Source organism: Pungitius pungitius, chromosome 11, assembly GCF_949316345.1.
Source record: "Pungitius pungitius chromosome 11, fPunPun2.1, whole genome shotgun sequence".
Classification (NCBI taxonomy): domain Eukaryota; kingdom Metazoa; phylum Chordata; class Actinopteri; order Perciformes; family Gasterosteidae; genus Pungitius; species Pungitius pungitius.
The window spans coordinates 2615368-2634717 of NC_084910.1; the positions used below are offsets into that span (position 1 = coordinate 2615368).

The 19350-nt window shown below is 43.1% G+C and overlaps 2 protein-coding genes across 3 annotated transcripts; one reads left to right on the forward strand and one right to left on the reverse strand.

Annotated features, from left to right (window-relative positions):
• Positions 1-274: 274 nt before the first annotated feature.
• Positions 275-14631, reverse strand: tbc1d31 (TBC1 domain family, member 31). 2 transcript variants are annotated; one of them, XM_037455035.2, is made up of 24 exons: positions 14444-14631; positions 13469-13552; positions 7540-7680; positions 7177-7292; positions 6873-7051; positions 6587-6738; positions 6343-6502; positions 6010-6210; positions 5719-5892; positions 5454-5533; positions 5186-5332; positions 4971-5104; positions 4659-4792; positions 4381-4560; positions 4056-4288; positions 3857-3929; positions 3551-3630; positions 3313-3448; positions 3020-3112; positions 2503-2631; positions 2161-2355; positions 1911-1980; positions 1679-1810; positions 275-1052 (listed from the first exon to the last, which is right to left on the reverse strand). In XM_037455035.2, exons 2-24 carry the CDS (start codon positions 13537-13539, stop codon positions 898-900), a joined length of 3165 nt encoding a protein of 1054 aa, XP_037310932.2. In that variant the 5' UTR covers positions 13540-13552; positions 14444-14631; the 3' UTR covers positions 275-897. The 2 variants fall into 2 exon arrangements, with proteins under 2 accessions (XP_037310932.2, XP_037310931.2); XM_037455034.2 differs by lacking the exon at positions 14444-14631 and adding an exon at positions 13777-13906.
• Positions 14632-15156: 525 nt separating this feature from the next.
• Positions 15157-19136, forward strand: derl1 (derlin 1). The gene is made up of 8 exons (XM_037453154.2): positions 15157-15485; positions 16358-16469; positions 16565-16629; positions 17129-17155; positions 17617-17712; positions 17923-17975; positions 18101-18211; positions 18648-19136. The coding sequence occupies exons 1-8, from the start codon at positions 15333-15335 to the stop codon at positions 18802-18804; spliced, it is 774 nt and encodes a 257-aa protein (XP_037309051.1). The 5' UTR covers positions 15157-15332; the 3' UTR covers positions 18805-19136.
• Positions 19137-19350: the final 214 nt, after the last annotated feature.

A 19350-nucleotide genomic window follows, 5' to 3' on the forward strand; every position in this document is an offset into this window, starting at 1 on the left:
GTCGTTTGAGCTCATGTCAAACAACACCTGTTGAAAATAGGACTAAAGCCGGAGACAGAACCAGGCACACCCAGTTCTCACCTGCTCTTATGAGAGTGTAATTTAAAATAAATATAGCCAATTTTCTTGACATAACACTCAACTCAAAGAAACTCACTCCTGTAAATGTCCAATCAAAGCCAAATTATAGTCGATCTAAATGATAAAGTCCTCTAGAATTAAATGTTCATAACATCTATTTGCAATACTTCACGTGGAAAAAAGACAAAGTTACTGTTCTCATTCATTTTAAAAATGCATTTAAAATCGATACGAAGAGAGTTTGAGGGTCTGCGTTACAAAATCATTGACAACTACAACAACTGTACAATAGCAGACATTAAACACACAGCGTAAAACCATTTCATCCAAACCTGCATTAAATAAGATAGCTTCTATACAATTTATTAAAATAAAAATGAGGTGCTGTGCAAAATAACATTACACTGTACAGCTAAACAGGAAGTACAGTAATAAGATGTTAGTTACTGCGTTGTAAACACCGTAGAGCGTCATACAGTTCACCCACTCAACAAACCGCTGCTGCTGCTTGGAGGTGAACGATGGTCGACTTGGCTTCTAGAGAAGTGACACAATCTGAACAACCCTGTGCACCTCACATGAAAAAAAACAGCCCAGTGAAACCCAGAGAATGAGTTCCTGTCCTCACAGGCCCGACGTGGGCAGGTGGTTGCTGGTGCACAGTAGAAACGTTTGACTCCGTTTGCATTAATTTCGTACTGTTTGAAGGACGGTAAAAAGATGCAGGTGTGCTACTCGTGGTTTCGGGCTGTTCTTGCTCCCCATGAGAAAAGAAAAGGATTCTGTGGCGCCAAGACAACAGGGAGCCGTTTGCGGTCACGGACAGACAGAGGACGGCGTGTGGACAGACTGCGAGGAGGCGGAGCTCCCCTCTCTGCCTCGAACCGCCAGCTTCTGCCTCAGGTCTCGGATTTCCTTCAGCAGTTGTCTCTCGCTGCTATCCAGCTGGGCCCGGCCGCGGTCCAGGGAATCTGGCAGAGGACAAAGGAAAAAAATGGACCAACAGGAAACGTAGGAGTAAGAGTCGTGTTGTGTTGATAAAAAGCAAAAAAAAATTAAATAAAAAAAATCCTTGACTGTCTTCCAGGATGGAACTCAAATTGTTAAAAAGCTTTTCCTGTAGTAGCATATAACCTTTCCCCAAGTAAAATACTTCCACTTATAAAATCAATCCTTTATAATCGTGGTGTTTATATCAGAGCAAGGAACTATTGTGCCTATTTGGAAATAAATAGGCTGGAGTACTCCTTGTATGACGTGTGTGTGTGTGTGTGTGTGTCCACAGGCCAAATCTAGCTTTACTTTCCACCTTTTCCCTAAAACAAAAATGTTAATTACAAGTTTGTGTACCGTTTTTTTTTTTTAACATGAAGCAATCTGCTTGATTGCCAAACACTCCGTTTTGGGGAACTTACTGTAAACGTCTTTCCCAGAAGGAGCCTTCCATTATATAATGCTGGATACTTCAATGAGAATAATACAGCATATTTTGGAGGGGGAAGCATGTTTGCATGAACGCTTCAGGAGAAAACCACGGGCTCGACAGGCATTGCACTAGCCTTTTAAAAAAAAGAACATCATATCTACAACGACTTACAGTTGGTGGAGGTGGTTTCTGAAGGGGAGCTGCTGTTCAAACACACCACGTTGGATTCTGCCCGCTTCGGGAGGGTCTCACCTTTGGTTCCAGTGTAAAGAGCAGCGTGGGCACAGGGTCTGTGGGGCATCCCTGTGATGGAAACAAACCACGTTATCCCCGTCTGTCTGGTACTATCCACGACGCAATGGACAGGTCGACACAAAGGCCGCACGCGGAAGGGGAGTAATACCGGTGTCTGCCGAGGGGAGGGTCCGTCGCTGCTCATGGACCTCGGCTCTAGAACTCATCACTTCATCCCACTGCAAGTCAACAAGTGTTCCTCATCCGATTGAATTAATACTACAAACTGCTTATTCTTCTACATCCCACAATCTGCCTTCAGTGATATTCTTAGATAGAATTGTATTCTAGACAATTAGTTCTTCAGTGAGCGTCATGGTTACTGTACATCCCATAAAACATATCGTTGTTCCACTCACCTTCCTTCCTGCCACATCTCTCATGGCGTCGGCCAGTTTCTCCTCCTCTGCCAGCGTTTGCCTGTGAAGCTGCGCCAGTTTTTCCCTTTTCCTCTCCTGCTCGGCATCGACCTGCTGCAGGCGCTCCTCCACCTCTCTCTGCCAGTGCCTCTCCAAGCCCGACTGGCATGCCTCCGCCAGGGACTCCTCCAAGGCCTGCGTGTGTGTGTGTGTGTGTGTGTGTGTGTGGAGACAGAAGAAGTGAGAAGATCCCTAGCAATTGTGTCAATATCTGTGTGTCTATGATAAAGTCAGAAGTGGTAAATCAAGATGATGACTCCATATTGGGGACGTGTCCCTGACCTGCATGTTGGTCTCTGTGCATTGTAGCAGCTCTGTAAAACTTTCGTCCTCTTTTTCTGCCCTCCTCATCCTCAACGCCGCCTTGTCCTCAACCTCCCGTCCCGTGCGCTCCTGCTCCTTAAACATGTGCTGAGGGAAATGGTCACGGAGAGGAGTAATTAACACACAGTAGAACAATCAAGAGTTTCAAAGTGATTTAATTACATGATGGGAATTCACTGTCATTACTGCATTAGTAAAGACGTCTTGCTGATAGCACTCAGTGTTTGACTATAATTATATATGTCTGAGTGCAAACCATGAGGGAATTTGCTTGCTATAACTCAATGATGTCTTTAAAGTAAGAAATAAACTCTGAAACAGTGTTGTAACCGTCTAATGACCAGTGAGAAAGCACACTTTATGCTCCCAGCTATTTCGGATGCTAAATGAGTTCTAGGTTTAAAAAGAAAGGGAGAAATCCATCAAAAGAGGATGCTGTTAGAGAGGAGGGGGGTTCATGCAAGCAGTTTGTCACCTGTTCGAGTCGTCTCCTCTGGGCCTCCAGCGCCATCTGTCGGACTTCTAGGTCCTGCACTGCTGCAGCAGTTTCTCGCTCCCGGAGATCCATCTGTTGCACAACATTGCTTTTGTAAGTTTGGTTAGTGCACAAACAGGGAGGTTGTGAAGTGCACAACATATTCTTTAACAATGTTAATCATGACAAACTTATCAGAAAGTGGGATCACAGCCCTGTATCTCTACTAGGGACGGTGTGGGCTCTGTTATATGAAAACTACGTAAAACCTTTAATCTTAACGTGATGGTTACCTTTCTACTGATCTCCTGATCAAGTCTCTGGACCTGTGAGGCTCTCAGGTCCTGTTGGTGTTTGAGGAAACGGCTTTTGGTTGCATCCAGCAGCTGTAACTCCTTCACCTTCAGTTCTCTCTTCATGGCCGCCAACCTGCAGATGACAGAATTCTGTCAGCAACCAATTCTGCTAAGTAACGTTGTTTTTTTTTGTCTCATAACTTGACTGTGAGGGGTGTGTGTCTCGTGCTTTTACTTTGCCCTCTGCTGGGTTATTTTTTCCTCTTCTTGTGCCAGGATGTTTCTGCGCTGTTCCTCCGCCTTCTGCAGCAGCTCCTGTTTTCAAATCACAATATTGGATCAACTTACACCTTATTTTGCATTTTTCATATACAGGACCAGTCAAAAGTTTGGACACAGATTCTCATTCAATTAAATGAGAAAGCTTGTCCAGGCTTTGCGTTGGTACTGTACATACTAATTATTTGATCATGGCAACCAAAAAAAAATAAAAGCATTACAACACAATCTATGGCTAAAATGAATTTTGAAAAACGTCTACCTGTTGTGCATAAAAAGTCTCCTCTTCAGCCTGGCGACGCAGAAAATCTGTGCGCAGGGCTGAAACTTCCTGCCTGGTGAGACAGAGACTCTCAATCCATCTGATGCATATTTTCCCCACTAATAACTTTGCTGTGTAGTACCTGTGTACAGGTACGTCTTTCATATTAACCGATTCAATCAACTACGTTTAATTTCACCTCTCACGGAGGTACTCCAGCTCCTGCAGTCGTATTTTTTCCCTTTCTCGGTTCTGGTATTCCACGATGAATTCCGGGTAGTGGTTGAACACGGGGTACTGGCCCTTGGTCAGCGGTGTGAAGTCAGAGAGCAGATTCCTGGGATGGATGTCAGCTGGTGTGCCGCCCATGAGCCGGTAAGCTTCTTTTATCATGGCTCCCAAGTCCAGGTTGTTACGGTGGTGGAAAAAATACTGAAGGGAAAAGAACCAAGATAAATCTGTTTTATGGCTAAAACTACTACCGCCTTAATATGGGGCTGACTTTATTTTCCGGGGAGAGTTACCTCAAAGTCCGTTTTCTGGGAGCAGAGCAGCAGAGGCTCACGGCAGCAGGTGATGTAGGCCACACAGGCCATGAGCAGGAATGATGGATGGTTGGTGAAGATGTTGTCAAAGAGTCTCAGCCACTCATCACGGGTCAAAACCTCAGAGAACAAGGTCTCCAGCAGGGGCCACACGTAGAGCTGGGACAGATATAGACGATGTAATCTCTGCATAACATGGGTCAGAAACGGTGAGTCTGGAGTCCACCTGTCTGCTCCAGCTGTGCACTGCCGTGTACCTGTGAGGTGATCCCACAGTCCACCAGATGCTGCAGTAGTTCCTTGTCATGATGAGCCAGAACGTTCTCCGCCATGCTCAGGATGTTCAGAGGAGGGTTGGGGAAGTACTCAAACCAATGTTGACCCCAATTCACTGTGAAACCAAACATACACGGATTTAGAATACCTTGACATTGCCTCAAGACATTCAGGTGCCTCAAAAACCTGAATCAAATTTAAATTGTTCCAAATATGTCACAAGTCCTTTGGCTGTGCACAATGACATATGTTTTTGATAATGTTGGGGTTGAGGTTACTGTTTAAAATGGTACCTATAACAGTGGCCACCACCTCAAAGCAGAGCAGTGGGTTGTTCTGGAAGAGCTTGACAAAGGGAAAGGCTACTAGGGGAAGGTACTCCACCTCTCCGAATATGGCTGCCCAGTGAGATAAGGCAGACAAAACCCTGTTGAGTAGAAGAATGACCAAATTGAATTCGATAGATGAAAACACATCAACATTGAGCAGAAAGAATAAAACCCTTTACCTCTGCAGTCCCCTCTGTAACTTGGGACTTTTGATGGGGTATTTATCGTGCAGAGTGAGGTAAGCTGAATGCAGACCTTTGTCGGTCAGACTGCTGTACGCGGCGTGGTTCTCTGGGAGACACAGCAAAGAGCGCCATACAAACATCCTGCAATGTGGACACAAAAATTATTTGTGCAAATCTTAACAGACAAGTGTAAAAAGTGTGCATGCATTTGTCAGTCATCATATACAGGCATGTATCCCCCTGCTGTGACGTTAATCTTGACCTGTATTTAGCTGGGTACTCTCCGAATGCCTTGAGCAGAGCTACAAGTCTCTTCTTATTTAGACCGGCGGGTAGTTCATTCTGTTGATTGACACAAAAGGGTATCACAAATTACACACATTAGCTGTCTCTTAATAGTCAAAGGGAGGCAATGCGTTGTCTATTTAAGGTATAACTATAATAAATACATTTTATGTTGAGCCTCACAGCACTCAACATAAAAATTTAAAATAAAAATAAACAATGGTGGTGTATGTTGCTCCCACCTCTTTATCCTCAGCTGTAGACCCCGCAGGGGGTTTAAGCATCTTCACGTGCGTTTGCCGCCCCGAGCTCTTGGCTGGCCTCTGAATGACCTCTGACCCAACCTGAACCTTTAGGTTAGACAAGTCCTGACCAGCTCCACTGCCAGAGACCACTGCCACCTGGGAGGGAGGAGGCTGGGTGAGGGACACACACACACACACACACACACACACAAAGATTAATATTATCAACAAATGAGAAAACTCACAAACCGTGTACATCTTTGTACTGTTATTGCGACTCACTGTCACCTTGTTTAATTCCTGTGTGAGACTCAAAACACTGTAGACATTTATGCTGCCATTATCCATTATGGCCACAACATGTCTTCCGTTGGGGCTGACCGTCACCGTGGTGATGGCGTCTTCATGCGAACCCATATGGAAAAGCAGCTTGCAAGAGTGAATGTTGATAAAACGCATAACGCCGTCCTGACTCAATACTCCTAGTGTCTACAAAGACAAAACAAAAGTCTGAGGGGGTAGAAAAGCAAAAAGAGATAAGCAGACAAATGATGTCCATGATGTGTAAACAAACAACATTCCATTGGAGGAGCTGAGAGAGAAGTCCTGTAGTTTGAGTACCTGACTGGCTCCTCCGTCAAAACTGTCGGGCAGGAATTCAAGCTGTCGGACGGTTCGGACCCGTGTGGGCATCTGAATCACCCGGATCAGCTGTTTGCTGTCCAGACACCACAGGTGCAGCAGGTTGGAGCGACCCCCAGCAGCAAGGCTCTTACCATCACTGTCAACATGAGTCTGGTGTCAGTGTTTAATGAAGCTATTTAATTCCAAAACATGGTTAGCGGTTGTAATGCCAAAGACCCACCGAGTAACAGCAAAAGCCTTGTAAGAGATTTTGGGTCCGGTGTCGGGGACCGGGAGCTGGTATTTGCAGAGCAGAGTGTCGCTCTCCCAAGCAAAGATGGAGTCATCACTGAAACAGCTGAGAATGGTGTTACTGAGAGGTAGGAAAAACACCTGTAAAACAAACAGCATAGAGAGACCATGACAACAACGAAAAGAAAGAACTACATTTAGGGCATTCCATAAATGGAACAGACATTTGAATAGTTTGAGATTAACAAAAAATGATATATATTTTGCATGTTCACCCTCTGAATGCCAACAGACTGGCGGATGTTGAGCTTCCTCTTCCTCTGGAAGGTGTCCAGGTCCCAGAGCTGAGCCGTGTCTAGGGACGTGCTGATGGCGTAGCGACCTGAGCTGTGGACAGAGATGAACGAAACTGCTCCCTCGTGACCACGCATCCAACTGACCAGCTGCTTTGTGTCTGAAAGAAACAACCCGACAATACTAAGTCTCATTGAAAATGAAGGAAAAGTTCAGAGAAAATCAAGTACATCCCTGAAAAGTACTACTAAAGCATGAAGCAATGTATCGACAAGTCCACCCTACCTTTGTCAAAGCACTTGATGGTGTAGTCGGCCAGAGCCACGAGGAACTCTGTGGTCCGGCGAAGGCTGAACGCCAGAGCGGTGCAGGCCTGGCCAGTCTTCTGCACCAGACGAAACCTGCCATGAAACCAACGCAACGTTAACCATCTCGGCTCAAAATAGAAAGGAAGACACATTTACTGTTAAAATGCAATGATTGGCATTAATAGGAAATGTGGGCACATTAATGACCGAAGGTGGACCATAATATTCCTAAATTGTCGTAATTCCCACGTAGCCAAGTGTAAGGCAAACTGTATTAATATAATGCAAGTGGTAAACAAATCCTACATCACTATGCTGGTAATTTTGAGCAGTCAGTCACCTGTTTCTACTGATGTCAAATACATAGATGTTGCCATGGTGATCTCCAGCCAGGAAGGAGTCTCCTGTGGTGTCAAAGGCTACATGGAGAAAACGTACCGTCTTGGCCTGATGAGCAGTGCGGACCACCGTCACTAGTACCCTAAGGAAGACATGGTTACAGGTGGAGAGGGTAAAGTCAGGGTTACATGTGGAGAGGGTAAAGTCATGGTTACAGGTGGAGAGGGTAAAGTAAAGTCAGGGTTACATGTGGAGAGGGTAAAGACATGGTTACAGGTGGAGTGGGTAAAGTAAAGTCAGGGTTACATGTGGAGAGGGTAAAGTCATGGTTACAGGTGGAGAGGGTAAAGTAAAGACATGGTTACACGTGGAGAGGGTAAAGTCATGGTTACATGTGGAGTAGGGGAAAGTAAAGACATGGTTACATGTGGAGTAGGGTAAAGTAAAGACATGGTTACAGGAGGAGAGGGTAAAGTCATGGTTACAGGTGGAGAGGGTAAAATAAAGTCATGGTTACAGGTGGAGAGGGTAAAATAAAGTCATGGTTACAGGTGGAGAGGGTAAAATAAAGTCATGGTTACAGGTGGAGAGGGTAAAGTCATGGTTACACGTGGAGTAGGGGAAAGTAAAGTCATGGTTACACGTGGAGAGGGTAAAGTAAAGTCATGGTTACAGGTGGAGAGGGTAAAGTAAAGACATGGTTACATGTGGAGTAGGGTAAAGTAAAGACATGGTTACACGTGGAGAGGGTAAAGTCATGGTTACAGGTGGAGAGGGTAAAGTAAAGTCATGGTTACATGTGGAGTAGGGTAAAGTAAAGTCATGGTTACATGTGGAGTAGGGTAAAGTAAAGTCATGGTTACATGTGGAGTAGGGTAAAGTAAAGTCATGGTTACAGGTGGAGAGGGTAAAGTAAAGACATGATTACACGTGGAGAGGGTAAAGTCATGGTTACATGTGGAGTAGGGTAAAGTAAAGTCATGGTTACATGTGGAGTAGGGGAAAGTAAAGACATGGTTACAGGAGGAGAGGGTAAAGTCATGGTTACAGGTGGAGTAGGGTAAAGTAAAGTCATGGTTACATGTGGAGTAGGGTAAAGTAAAGACATGGTTACACGTGGAGAGGGTAAAGTCATGGTTACATGTGGAGTAGGGGAAAGTAAAGACATGGTTACAGGAGGAGAGGGTAAAGTCATGGTTACAGGTGGAGAGGGTAAAGTAAAGACATGGTTACATGTGGAGTAGGGTAAAGTAAAGACATGGTTACACGTGGAGAGGGTAAAGTCATGGTTACATGTGGAGTAGGGGAAAGTAAAGACATGGTTACAGGAGGAGAGGGTAAAGTCATGGTTACAGGTGGAGAGGGTAAAGTAAAGACATGGTTACATGTGGAGAGGGTAAAGTCATGGTTACATGTGGAGAGGGTAAAGTAAAGTCATGGTTACAGGTGGAGAGGGTAAAGTCATGGTTACATGTGGAGAGGGTAAAGTAAAGACATGGTTACACGTGGAGAGGGTAAAGTAAAGTCATGGTTACATGTGGAGTAGGGTAAAGTAAAGTCATGGTTACACGTGGAGAGGGTAAAGTCATGGTTACATGTGGAGTAGGGTAAAGTAAAGACATGGTTACACGTGGAGAGGGTAAAGTCATGGTTACATGTGGAGTAGGGGAAAGTAAAGACATGGTTACATGTGGAGTAGGGTAAAGTAAAGACATGGTTACAGGAGGAGAGGGTAAAGTCATGGTTACAGGTGGAGAGGGTAAAATAAAGTCATGGTTACAGGTGGAGAGGGTAAAATAAAGTCATGGTTACAGGTGGAGAGGGTAAAATAAAGTCATGGTTACAGGTGGAGAGGGTAAAGTCATGGTTACATGTGGAGTAGGGGAAAGTAAAGTCATGGTTACACGTGGAGAGGGTAAAGTAAAGTCATGGTTACAGGTGGAGAGGGTAAAGTAAAGACATGGTTACATGTGGAGTAGGGTAAAGTAAAGACATGGTTACACGTGGAGAGGGTAAAGTCATGGTTACAGGTGGAGAGGGTAAAGTAAAGTCATGGTTACATGTGGAGTAGGGTAAAGTAAAGTCATGGTTACATGTGGAGTAGGGTAAAGTAAAGTCATGGTTACATGTGGAGTAGGGTAAAGTAAAGTCATGGTTACAGGTGGAGTAGGGTAAAGTAAAGTCATGGTTACATGTGGAGTAGGGTAAAGTAAAGACATGGTTACACGTGGAGAGGGTAAAGTCATGGTTACATGTGGAGTAGGGGAAAGTAAAGACATGGTTACAGGAGGAGAGGGTAAAGTCATGGTTACAGGTGGAGAGGGTAAAGTAAAGACATGGTTACATGTGGAGTAGGGTAAAGTAAAGACATGGTTACACGTGGAGAGGGTAAAGTCATGGTTACATGTGGAGTAGGGGAAAGTAAAGACATGGTTACAGGAGGAGAGGGTAAAGTCATGGTTACAGGTGGAGAGGGTAAAGTAAAGACATGGTTACATGTGGAGAGGGTAAAGTCATGGTTACATGTGGAGAGGGTAAAGTAAAGTCATGGTTACAGGTGGAGAGGGTAAAGTCATGGTTACATGTGGAGAGGGTAAAGTAAAGACATGGTTACACGTGGAGAGGGTAAAGTAAAGTCATGGTTACATGTGGAGTAGGGTAAAGTAAAGTCATGGTTACACGTGGAGAGGGTAAAGTCATGGTTACATGTGGAGTAGGGTAAAGTAAAGACATGGTTACACGTGGAGAGGGTAAAGTCATGGTTACATGTGGAGTAGGGGAAAGTAAAGACATGGTTACATGTGGAGTAGGGTAAAGTAAAGACATGGTTACAGGAGGAGAGGGTAAAGTCATGGTTACAGGTGGAGAGGGTAAAATAAAGTCATGGTTACAGGTGGAGAGGGTAAAATAAAGTCATGGTTACAGGTGGAGAGGGTAAAATAAAGTCATGGTTACAGGTGGAGAGGGTAAAGTCATGGTTACATGTGGAGTAGGGGAAAGTAAAGTCATGGTTACACGTGGAGAGGGTAAAGTAAAGTCATGGTTACAGGTGGAGAGGGTAAAGTAAAGACATGGTTACATGTGGAGTAGGGTAAAGTAAAGACATGGTTACACGTGGAGAGGGTAAAGTCATGGTTACAGGTGGAGAGGGTAAAGTAAAGTCATGGTTACATGTGGAGTAGGGTAAAGTAAAGTCATGGTTACATGTGGAGTAGGGTAAAGTAAAGTCATGGTTACATGTGGAGTAGGGTAAAGTAAAGTCATGGTTACAGGTGGAGTAGGGTAAAGTAAAGTCATGGTTACATGTGGAGAGGGTAAAGTCATGGTTACAGGTGGAGTAGGGTAAAGTAAAGTCATGGTTACATGTGGAGTAGGGTAAAGTAAAGTCATGGTTACATGTGGAGAGGGTAAAGTCATGGTTACAGGTGGAGTAGGGTAAAGTAAAGTCATGGTTACATGTGGAGTAGGGTAAAGTAAAGACATGGTTACACGTGGAGAGGGTAAAGTCATGGTTACATGTGGAGTAGGGGAAAGTAAAGACATGGTTACAGGAGGAGAGGGTAAAGTCATGGTTACAGGTGGAGAGGGTAAAGTAAAGACATGGTTACATGTGGAGTAGGGTAAAGTAAAGACATGGTTACACGTGGAGAGGGTAAAGTCATGGTTACATGTGGAGTAGGGGAAAGTAAAGACATGGTTACAGGAGGAGAGGGTAAAGTCATGGTTACAGGTGGAGAGGGTAAAGTAAAGACATGGTTACATGTGGAGAGGGTAAAGTCATGGTTACATGTGGAGAGGGTAAAGTAAAGTCATGGTTACAGGTGGAGAGGGTAAAGTCATGGTTACATGTGGAGAGGGTAAAGTAAAGACATGGTTACACGTGGAGAGGGTAAAGTAAAGTCATGGTTACATGTGGAGTAGGGTAAAGTAAAGTCATGGTTACATGTGGAGTAGGGTAAAGTAAAGTCATGGTTACAGGTGGAGAGGGTAAAGTAAAGTCATGGTTACAGGTGGAGAGGGTAAAGTAAAGACATGGTTACAGGAGGAGAGGGTAAAGTAAAGACATGGTTACAGGTGGAGAAGGGTAAAGTAAAGTCATGGTTACAGGTGGAGAAGGGTAAAGTAAAGTCATGGTTACATGTGGAGAGGGTAAAGTCATGGTTACATGTGGAGAGGGTAAAGTAAAGACATGGTTACACGTGGAGAGGGTAAAGTAAAGTCATGGTTACATGTGGAGTAGGGTAAAGTAAAGTCATGGTTACAGGTGGAGAGGGTAAAGTAAAGTCATGGTTACAGGTGGAGAGGGTAAAGTAAAGACATGGTTACAGGAGGAGAGGGTAAAGTAAAGACATGGTTACACGTGGAGAGGGTAAAGTAAAGTCATGGTTACATGTGGAGTAGGGTAAAGTAAAGTCATGGTTACATGTGGAGAGGGTAAAGTCATGGTTACATGTGGAGTAGGGTAAAGTAAAGTCATGGTTACATGTGGAGTAGGGTAAAGTAAAGACATGGTTACAGGTGGAGAGGGTAAAGTAAAGTCATGGTTACAGGTGGAGAAGGGTAAAGTAAAGTCATGGTTACAGGTGGAGAAGGGTAAAGTAAAGTCATGGTTACACGTGGAGAGGGTAAAGTAAAGACATGGTTACACGTGGAGAGGGTAAAGTCATGGTTACATGTGGAGAGGGTAAAGTAAAGTCATGGTTACAGGTGGAGAGGGTAAAGTCATGGTTACATGTGGAGAGGGTAAAGTAAAGACATGGTTACACGTGGAGAGGGTAAAGTAAAGTCATGGTTACATGTGGAGTAGGGTAAAGTAAAGTCATGGTTACATGTGGAGTAGGGTAAAGTAAAGTCATGGTTACAGGTGGAGAGGGTAAAGTAAAGTCATGGTTACAGGAGGAGAGGGTAAAGTAAAGACATGGTTACAGGTGGAGAGGGTAAAGTAAAGTCATGGTTACAGGTGGAGAAGGGTAAAGTAAAGTCATGGTTACAGGTGGAGAAGGGTAAAGTAAAGTCATGGTTACACGTGGAGAGGGTAAAGTAAAGACATGGTTACACGTGGAGAGGGTAAAGTCATGGTTACATGTGGAGAGGGTAAAGTAAAGTCATGGTTACAGGTGGAGAGGGTAAAGTCATGGTTACATGTGGAGAGGGTAAAGTAAAGACATGGTTACACGTGGAGAGGGTAAAGTAAAGTCATGGTTACATGTGGAGTAGGGTAAAGTAAAGTCATGGTTACATGTGGAGTAGGGTAAAGTAAAGTCATGGTTACAGGTGGAGAGGGTAAAGTAAAGTCATGGTTACAGGAGGAGAGGGTAAAGTAAAGACATGGTTACACGTGGAGAGGGTAAAGTAAAGTCATGGTTACATGTGGAGTAGGGTAAAGTAAAGTCATGGTTACATGTGGAGAGGGTAAAGTCATGGTTACATGTGGAGTAGGGTAAAGTAAAGTCATGGTTACATGTGGAGTGGGTAAAGTAAAGACATGGTTACAGGTGGAGAGGGTAAAGTAAAGTCATGGTTACAGGTGGAGAGGGTAAAGTAAAGACATGGTTACAGGTGGAGAGGGTAAAGTAAAGTCATGGTTACAGGTGGAGAGGGTAAAGTAAAGTCATGGTTACAGGTGGAGAAGGGTAAAGTAAAGTCATGGTTACACGTGGAGAGGGTAAAGTAAAGACATGGTTACACGTGGAGAGGGTAAAATAAAACAAGAAGCAACAGCTTTCCGTTGATCCACTAAGAATGAGCAATGTCACGTTACAGTATATGAAATGATAGGCCGAATGCAACAGGCGTCAATGAACCGATCGATGAGGGCGATAAGTTTATGTCATTAAAACATTTTAACACATAAATCCAGATTATGGTTTCACTCCCCGCATCATCAAATGCAAATAAATAAAGTCAAGTATTAGTTGTTTAAGACCTACCCCTTGCCTAGTGTTGGTTTTCGATGCCAGACTTTCCCCTCTTCTTTGTTTCCGATGTCCGTCACTTCCATTTTAAAGAGGTATCTAGAAACAGAGAGGGTACATTTAGTGAGCAACGTCCTTATGATTCTTGCTGAGGTTAATGTTGGTGCCCCAATAACATACCTAGCTAGCGGGCTAAAACGAGTCGGCTAATCTATTCAAAGGCGGCACAAACAGCGCGAAATTTGAAAGCGCTTCATTGAGTAACGTTCTGTTTAATTTCAGGTTAAATCCAGAGAAGCTCTGCGCCATTAATTGTTACCTACAGCTCAACAGTTCCGCTCCTTTCAAAGCCTCTCAGACTTTACGCCAACATCTTTAATCCTACTTGAGTTTTAGGCAATTTTTCCTTGTTTTAAGTTTTTTTGTCGCTCAAAATGTACGTAACGCTAAACAAAGGAGTGCATGCTGGGAGTTGTAGTTGAAACTATTTTGACTAGATTATAAAATCCTGACGCAAAAACTGCACTGAATAATGTTGAATCTAAAGGTGACCCTATTTTATTTGTAATTTCATGTGTGTGTACATTATATGATTCTTTTATTTTATTAATTATACCCTCCGTTTTAAGTTGTTTAAATCAAGTGTGCTTATATATTTTTTTAATAAATAATAAATAAATAATAAAAATTGAATAAAGTCTAGATCTAAATACAAGTCTGTCATTTGTGTATGTGTGTGTTTTTCTGTCAGTTGGCAAAACCCCTAAACACTGAGATGATTTTCTTCATCTTTTAGTTTAAAATTAAAGGTACTCAAATGTTCTGCTAGATTTTATTCAATAATGCCTTTTTACAAAAGCAAGTGAGAACACGAGGTTTCATGTAGAAGCAGAGTGGGACTATGTTACTATACACTTACTGTAGATGTGACATCATACTAAGTTTCATTAAAATGGATAACTAACATGAGCATAGTTTCTCACGACATACCACACTTCATCTGTATTCATCCCATCTCTGCGTCATCGGCCCGATCACTTTCCACAGGTGCTGCTGGTAACAACAGGAGACATGGCGCATCTGGAACGCCTGTTTCCATTGCTGAACGCGCACAGATTGGTGGGAGCTTTTGCAAATTTGTCAAGAGGTAACGATGCAGAACAAAAATGTGTGTGACTGAGATAATAACAATACATCCGTTTTTTTTTTTTACATTTTTCCTTCAGACTAAGAGCATTATATAAACCAGTAATTAATTTAAATAAATAATGATAATGACTAGATAATATTCATATATATAATATAGATAGAATTAGCTTTCAAACCCGCAACTTTTAGAAATAAAGAAAATTACTATTATAAACTGTACAATAGTATTTGATGAGAATGGGATGAAATAAAAACAAACAATTACTCTCCAGTTGTTCTCCAACATTTGCTACTCAAATATAGGGGTACTTTTACATCACTTGAACCGAAACATATTTTCGTATTTATGTCAATATGCTTGGATTTTTTTAGTGTTTTTTTATATTGTTTAACATAAAAAATAAATCCTAAGTCCTCCAGTCCTTTCCCCAGAACGTATTTATTTCTGTAGAATTTCGTGTCCATGTTAGTTTACAACAGTTCCGTGGTTGCTTCTGAGTTTAATGGTAGTCGTATGAGTGGTTTTACATTGAAAGGTTGAAGCGGATGTCTCTGCCTTCACCACAGTAGCTTTATGAGCTAGCTGACTATGATTAGCCACGTCATGTAAAGTTAGCAGGGGAGCACTTCTGATAACAGAAAGAAAGCAGCGAGGCGTGTGTTGGTGATATTAGCTCATTTTTAAACTTTGTATTTCACGTTAATAACTCGTTCGTGATCATATGGAAAGATGTCAGATATTGGGGACTGGTTCAGAAGCATCCCTTTCATCACCCGGTCCTGGTTTGCTGCTTCGCTTGCAGTTCCTTTAATTGGAAAACTGGGATTGATTGATTTCAGGAACCTCATGCTATTTCCAGAGCTGGTCTTAAGCAGATTTCAAGTAAGTTCGTCTCGTCTCTCGCCGACTGAGTGGATTCGGGGAGCTGTTAATTGTTGTGGCCGGTGTGTTTTGAATGTGGTCGGGTTAGCTAGCAAGTGGCTAGCAAGGCTAGCCTAGCAGTAGGCCTGTGTGTTGTGTGTCAGCCAATCAGAGGGCGAGACGCAGAAGGTTATGACTTCCGGATGCTGTCAAAATGCTCCTTTATTTAGCAACACCGAGCTAAGGGGCAAATATACCAACAGCGAATGAAAAAAGCCTTCATGAGATCAGAGAAAATCGGGAAAGTACCTTTGAGCCCTGAAAGCAGCGTTTTAACGGGTCAAAGATCGCACGTTTATATAATTAAGTGGGGAAAAAGTGGAAAAAGTAACGTTATAAGGACTGCGCTTCAGTACACGTTTTGGCATACTTTTTCATTTTAAAAGGAATGAGATTTTACTTCAAAAACTGCTAAATGTAGTATTTATAATTACTCGTTCCTTGGAAGAAAAATATTTTGGATCAAACCACTTAGTTTTTGTCAAAACGAGAATTTGTTACTTCTACATTAAGACATGGGAATAATCCATTTAATCTCACATAAAATGTTAAACTCTCATGATCCACCTGAGAGCATAATAGCAGCATTACTGCTTATTTCATTGATATATCATAAATATATTTTCCAAATGGTGTATACATGCACATCAGAAATAACCTTGTGTGGCATTACACTGTGCAGAGGACCACCAACTGCTTAGAAGTTAATATTTACAATCTACATGAGCCTTCATGTGTGTTACAAGTTCAGCCTTTAAAGGTCTGTATCTTTGCACCTACACAGCCATGTTGATGTATTTCTATTAGACCAATGTCTTTTTTGTTTGTTTCAGTTATGGAGACCAGTGACCGCCACCTTGTACTTCCCAATAACCCCCAATACTGGGTTTCTGTTTCTGGTCAACCTGTATTTCCTCTACCACTACTCTACTCGGTTAGAGACGGGTGAGACACACACACACACACACACACACACACACACACACACACACACACACACACAGTGTTGTGCAAAACCTTTTCTCTGTATTCTTTTCCAGGGGCGTTTGATGGCCGACCTGCAGACTACATCTTCATGCTCTTCTTCAACTGGATCTGCATTGTTGTATCCTTTTGTCCGGCATTCCAAAAAACAAAACCATTTGTTTGAATGGTACGTTCTACCTTTCATATCCAAGTAATCCACCACTGATCTTTGGGATCTTTGCCTGGACCCCCCCCCCCCCCCCCCCCCCTCTTCTGGATTTCTCTGCAGCACTGTGCCATGTCGGGTGGCTCTGTGCCAGTGTCACTCTACCTCTGCAGAGCAGAGAAACGTAATCTAGGTCATCTAGGCAGCACATATTTCTTAACTCTTTTCAGGAGTTCTGCTTTGATTGTCACCTTGTCCGGCTTTTCACTGACATCTTTTGTTCATGAGACAAATTTGGCTTTTTGCTAGTACAGGATAATTGTGGGAATGGGTAAAGTAGGTTGGGCCTACTCAAAGGGAAGTGGCAGGTGACAGTCAGGCAGTGTGGGGTTTGTGCTGGCATCCCTCCAGTGACCAGCTGCTCTAATCTTAATGCTCTGGCTGTGGTTGTTGTCCTTGACTCCGGCTATAGATAACTGGGATGCTGATGAACATGCGGGTAAGAATCCCACTCTATTTATTTATATCTCAACACATCAAAAAAACTAGCCATGGTATTAAAGGACGATTCTTTGCATCGACACCAACCTTCAGTTAATTGATCAATAATGTTGCGTAAATAATAATATTTTTAATAATTCACCAGGTTAGAGGTGGACACCCCATCAAAAACTTCATGCCTACTTTTTATACCCTCCATATAGGCGAGTGCATAGCAACAGCAATCAAACCACTGTAAATAGGCTGAGTAATGAGGGGTCCCAAACTCTTGCACTGCTATAAGGCCATTCGCTAAGCTATAGTGGCATGTCTGCTTAAGGTTACCATGGTAACTCACCACTGCTGTCATATATAGAAATCATTTACTTGACTTAAATTGAGAACGAAAATGCCATTTTTTAAATGTTAATAAAATGATACATTGTCTAAGTTGTATGTTGATGTTGTTTGTGTCGATAGCTGCTGATGATCCCACTGATCATGTCGGTGCTCTATGTCTGGGCTCAGTTCAACAAAGAAACCGTGGTGTCCTTCTGGTTTGGGACTCGGTTCAAGGTACCACGTTGTATCCTCAGCACTCGCTACGCCACAGACCCGTTTGACCTTATAAAACGTGCCCCACGTTTCACTGTAATATCAAAGCACATTACACAGCATGTTTGTAATGTTCAACATGTGACATTCATTCAACATATTCTTAGCTAGCTGAACGTAAGCCCGGTTCTAAAGTTCATATTGATGATATTCCACATCCATCTGTCCTAGGCACATTATCTACCTTGGGTCATTCTGATTTTCAACTTCATAATCGGAGGCTCGTAAGTAACTACTTACTTTTCAGTTGGTTTGTTCAAAAATGGTGCCGTTTCATGTCAATACATAGAATGTGTACATGTCACACCAGCCTGGTGTTTATCTTGTTTTCTTTGCTGTTGTTGTGCAGGTTTGTGAATGAACTAACGGGGAACCTGGTGGGTCACCTCTACTTCTTCCTCATGTTCAAGTACCCCATGGACCTGGGAGGACGCGCCTTCCTCTCCACACCAGAGTTCTTGTAAGTTTACTTTTTTTTTAATTCCCAAATGGGTTTTAAAAGGAGTTTAGGCCTTTTCTTTGGTCATTGTTGTGGAGGACGTGCAGCAGGAAGCTTAAAGGAAGCGAGACTACGCAAGATTAGAATGAAGAATTAACATTGTCCCTCAACCGAAACGATTATGTTGATTTCATAATATAATGCTTAGCTTTTGCCGCTTAACATCCACAAAAGATTTCAGTGTCTTTCTCTTTGATATTTATTCTTTTTTTGCAGCACTTGTGTAAGTTTGTTGCCGTTACCAGGACAGGGTTCAAACATGTCTAGTCTCTATTCCTTTACCTACTTGTTTGGAAGGAAACTTTTTTGTAAATGTTCATGAGATCTTGCAAAGCTTCTGTAACTTCATCAAATAAACAAACAGTAATTTGCATTCACTTTTGGTACCTTTCTCCAGGTATCGGTTCTTCCCCAGCAGGAGGGGAGGAGTGTCGGGCTTTGGAGTCGCCCCCAGCAGACCGGCTGCCCAGGAGCAGGGGGGAGGCGGGGGAGCCGTAAGAGGACGTCACAACTGGGGCCAAGGCTTCCGCCTGGGGGGCATGGGTATGGAATGAGCAAGGAGACGGGAGAGAGGGCCACACCCCCGCAGTCCCGCCGCCCACCCGCCCCAGCCCCCATCCCTCCCGATATTAAATGGTGTGGCTGTTTCAGGTTAAAGTGCTTGCTTTGTCTATTTTGTTTGAATTCAAATTTAATTTAGAATTGTTTTAAAGGCTCCAAGGGGGATGAGATTTGATGAAGCAAGCACTTTAACTGAGAGGGCACCACACTTAAAGACTCTGGCTCAATTAACCAATGCAAGCCAGCTGTACTATTACTGTGGATGTGTCCATGGGGAACAGATGGAAGGGAAGATAAATAAATAGATTTCTTTTTTTTAACGTGATGATTCTCCTCCCCTTTTACTGAACTGTCGAGGCCGGACTCTTTGCAGCTGCACACCAGCTTGATGTTAATTTTGACTCCTCTTCCGGTTACTCTCTGTGATGACATCAGATTACATTGTAATTACCAACGCACTGGGATTGTCCTCTCAGCTGAACATGGGCCAAGCTTTTCACAGCACCGTTTTCAGGTCTGATTTTACATGGGTGTAAAGT

Bases quoted from the DNA above. Each gene is read 5' to 3' on its own strand.
- tbc1d31 (XM_037455035.2), bottom strand. From the start codon at position 13,539: ATGGAAGTGACGGACATCGGAAACAAAGAAGAGGGGAAAGTCTGGCAT. The intron at 4,793-4,970 runs GTACCATTTTAA...TTGGTTTCACAG, and splicing joins GGTGGTGGCCACTGTTATAG to TGAATTGGGGTCAACATTGG. The intron at 1,053-1,678 runs GTAAGTCGTTGT...GTCCTCTGCCAG, and splicing joins AGAAACCACCTCCACCAACT to ATTCCCTGGACCGCGGCCGG.
- derl1 (XM_037453154.2), top strand. From the start codon at position 15,333: ATGTCAGATATTGGGGACTGGTTCAGAAGCATCCCTTTCATCACCCGG. The intron at 15,486-16,357 runs GTAAGTTCGTCT...TGTTTGTTTCAG, and splicing joins TGGTCTTAAGCAGATTTCAA to TTATGGAGACCAGTGACCGC. The intron at 17,156-17,616 runs GTAAGAATCCCA...TTGTGTCGATAG, and splicing joins GGATGCTGATGAACATGCGG to CTGCTGATGATCCCACTGAT.